This window comes from Sprattus sprattus, assembly GCF_963457725.1.
Source record: "Sprattus sprattus genome assembly, chromosome: 12".
In the NCBI taxonomy this organism is placed as follows: Eukaryota; Metazoa; Chordata; class Actinopteri; order Clupeiformes; family Clupeidae; genus Sprattus; species Sprattus sprattus.
Genome location: NC_137910.1, coordinates 19,302,246 through 19,304,609, shown reverse-complemented (window position 1 = coordinate 19,304,609; position 2,364 = coordinate 19,302,246). Strand labels below are relative to the sequence as shown.

The 2,364-nt window shown below is 42.0% G+C and overlaps 1 protein-coding gene across 1 annotated transcript in view; it reads left to right on the top strand.

Moving 5' to 3' along the window:
• The window catches only part of crip3 (cysteine-rich protein 3), a 20,571-nt gene extending 18,608 nt beyond the window's left edge, over positions 1 to 1,963 (top strand). Inside the window, exons 6-7 of the mRNA XM_080849449.1 lie at positions 464 to 558; positions 1,106 to 1,963. Coding sequence (XP_080705575.1) covers positions 464 to 558; positions 1,106 to 1,240 — 230 coding nt within the window. The 3' untranslated portion in view covers positions 1,241 to 1,963. The remainder of the gene's footprint in view (positions 1 to 463; positions 559 to 1,105) is intronic.
• Positions 1,964 to 2,364: the final 401 nt, after the last annotated feature.

Sequence of the window (2,364 nt, the reverse complement as noted above, 5' to 3'; positions counted from 1 at the left end):
CATTCCTGTGGTGTGTGTGTGTGGTATCACTCCTCTGAATATGTCCAAGTTGTGGTATGAAGTATGTGAGTGACAGATTTTATGAGAGTACAATGATGCTGAGCCCTTTAATTCCCAAAAACATAACAAAAACTAAATTTCATGGATCAGATATCATAGACTGCATGTATGTTCCTGAGGAAATGAGTGTTTGTACTGGCGCACCGTCATACTCTGAATGGTAGGGAGAGTGACACAGGGGAAGAATGGCATGAGAACAAGAGAGTGGACAGAGTAAAGGAGAGAGAGAGCAAGAGAAGGAGAGAGGGAGGGAGGGAGGGAGAGATAAATTCCTCCCTCCCCCCATTGAGCAATCTGCAGCTGAATGGATGTTTTTTAGAGTGCAGGGGCACTGTGTGTTGTTTTGCTTTGTATGTTGTTTACACAATGCATTTTATTTTTGTTTGTGTTTTTGTTGTTGCAGCTGAGAAGGTGATGTCACTGGGCCGCAACTGGCATCGGCCCTGTCTGCGCTGTGAAAGGTGTAATAAGACACTGACCTCTGGTGGCCATGCTGAGGTACTGCATCAATCATCACCATCATGTTAACACACACTCACACAGAAAACAAACAGTGCACACACGCACAGATAGAGACCTTAAAGATACAAACTAATTAGATTAGTCTTTGACTAACTTGATAACTTTGAGGGGAACATGTTTAAATACGTAAGCACAAATTAAATTAACTTCAAACAAGCTATTTACATTAACCTGCAGCAGGGTTGTGATCAGGGTCACACGATTTCAGCACCACCTCTTGTTAGATAGCCTAACCATTAGCTTCTCAACTTCAAATGAAACAATATCAAATACTGTCCATTTACAGAAAGATATTTAAATGTTTAATGTCAGTTAAGAGTGAAAAAGAGATCCCTATTTAACTTCTGTGCTCATCTTCCCACTAGCATTATATCATAATGAGTGAGTTATTCCCACACTTGTGTTAAACTCCAGCTCATCTCACACTGTCACACAGTAACACCTCTGATGTCAGCACACCCCCTCTCACTCACATATACAGTATTTTATGATCAATGCTTAACTCGGCTTGTGTTTCCCACAGCATGAAGGCAGGCCGTACTGCCACGTCCCCTGCTACGGGGTCCTGTTTGGGCCAAAAGGTGTGAACATAGGAGATGTGGGCTGCTATGTCTATGACAAGGACAGAGTGGACCATGAGATTCCCAGCGAATCATAACCCTGCCAAATGTCACAAACACACAGTAACATACTCAGTGTTAAAGACTGAGTGGAGTGAATGCAGACTTCATAGGAGCAGTGCTGAAAAACACACTAAAACACACACACACTCACACACATACACACACACACACACACACACACACACACACACACACACACACACACACACACACACACACACACACACACACACACACACACACACGTACACACACACGTACATAAACCCTCACTTACTTAGACATCACAACTCACATTGACATTACATTGCTATTTGCCACTTGTTTTTGATATAAATGTGAAGAATTGTATGCAGATCATTTGAATCAGCCCTTCCTCTGGCTAACCCTAATGCTTTGCCACACATGATATGATCCCAGTAACCCAGCTCCCATGTTTATGTAGACTGCATGCGTCTGACAGTGTTTATGCCAAGGCAGCACAAAAGGTATGTACACACACACACACACACACACAGCACGCACGCACGCACACCCCCACACACACCAACACAAACACCCACACACACACTCTCTCTCTCACACACACACGCACACACATACACACACATACAGAGACACAGACTCACACACAAACACACACACACACACACACACACAAACACACACATACACACACACACACACACACACACATACCACACATAGACATTCACACACACACTCACACACAGCCACAAGCCACCCTCACATCATAATAACTGCTGTTAAATACGTCATAATGCAAACTAAAGTAGAAGGATCTCTCTGTTTAAGCACGTATGACAATAGAAACTGCTAGTTGCAGAACAGAAGCTGTATATGATCGTTTGTGTATTGTGTAAAAATAAAATATGAGAAGAGCTTATACGCTTGTTGCTGTTCCAAATTCCCTCTATATATAAATATATATTTTAATATATAAAATACATCAGAGATAAAACTTGCTCTAACATTTCAATATGTTCTACTCTGGGGTTCTCTTGCTGGATCCAGAGTTGAGGCATTATACCGAATACATGAGAATTAAAACTGCATTCTTGTGAGTGTCTATGACCACTGACAGCCCTTACCTGATCACGGTTGGATAGAGCTCAGAACTGTAAAAATGTCAATCTTT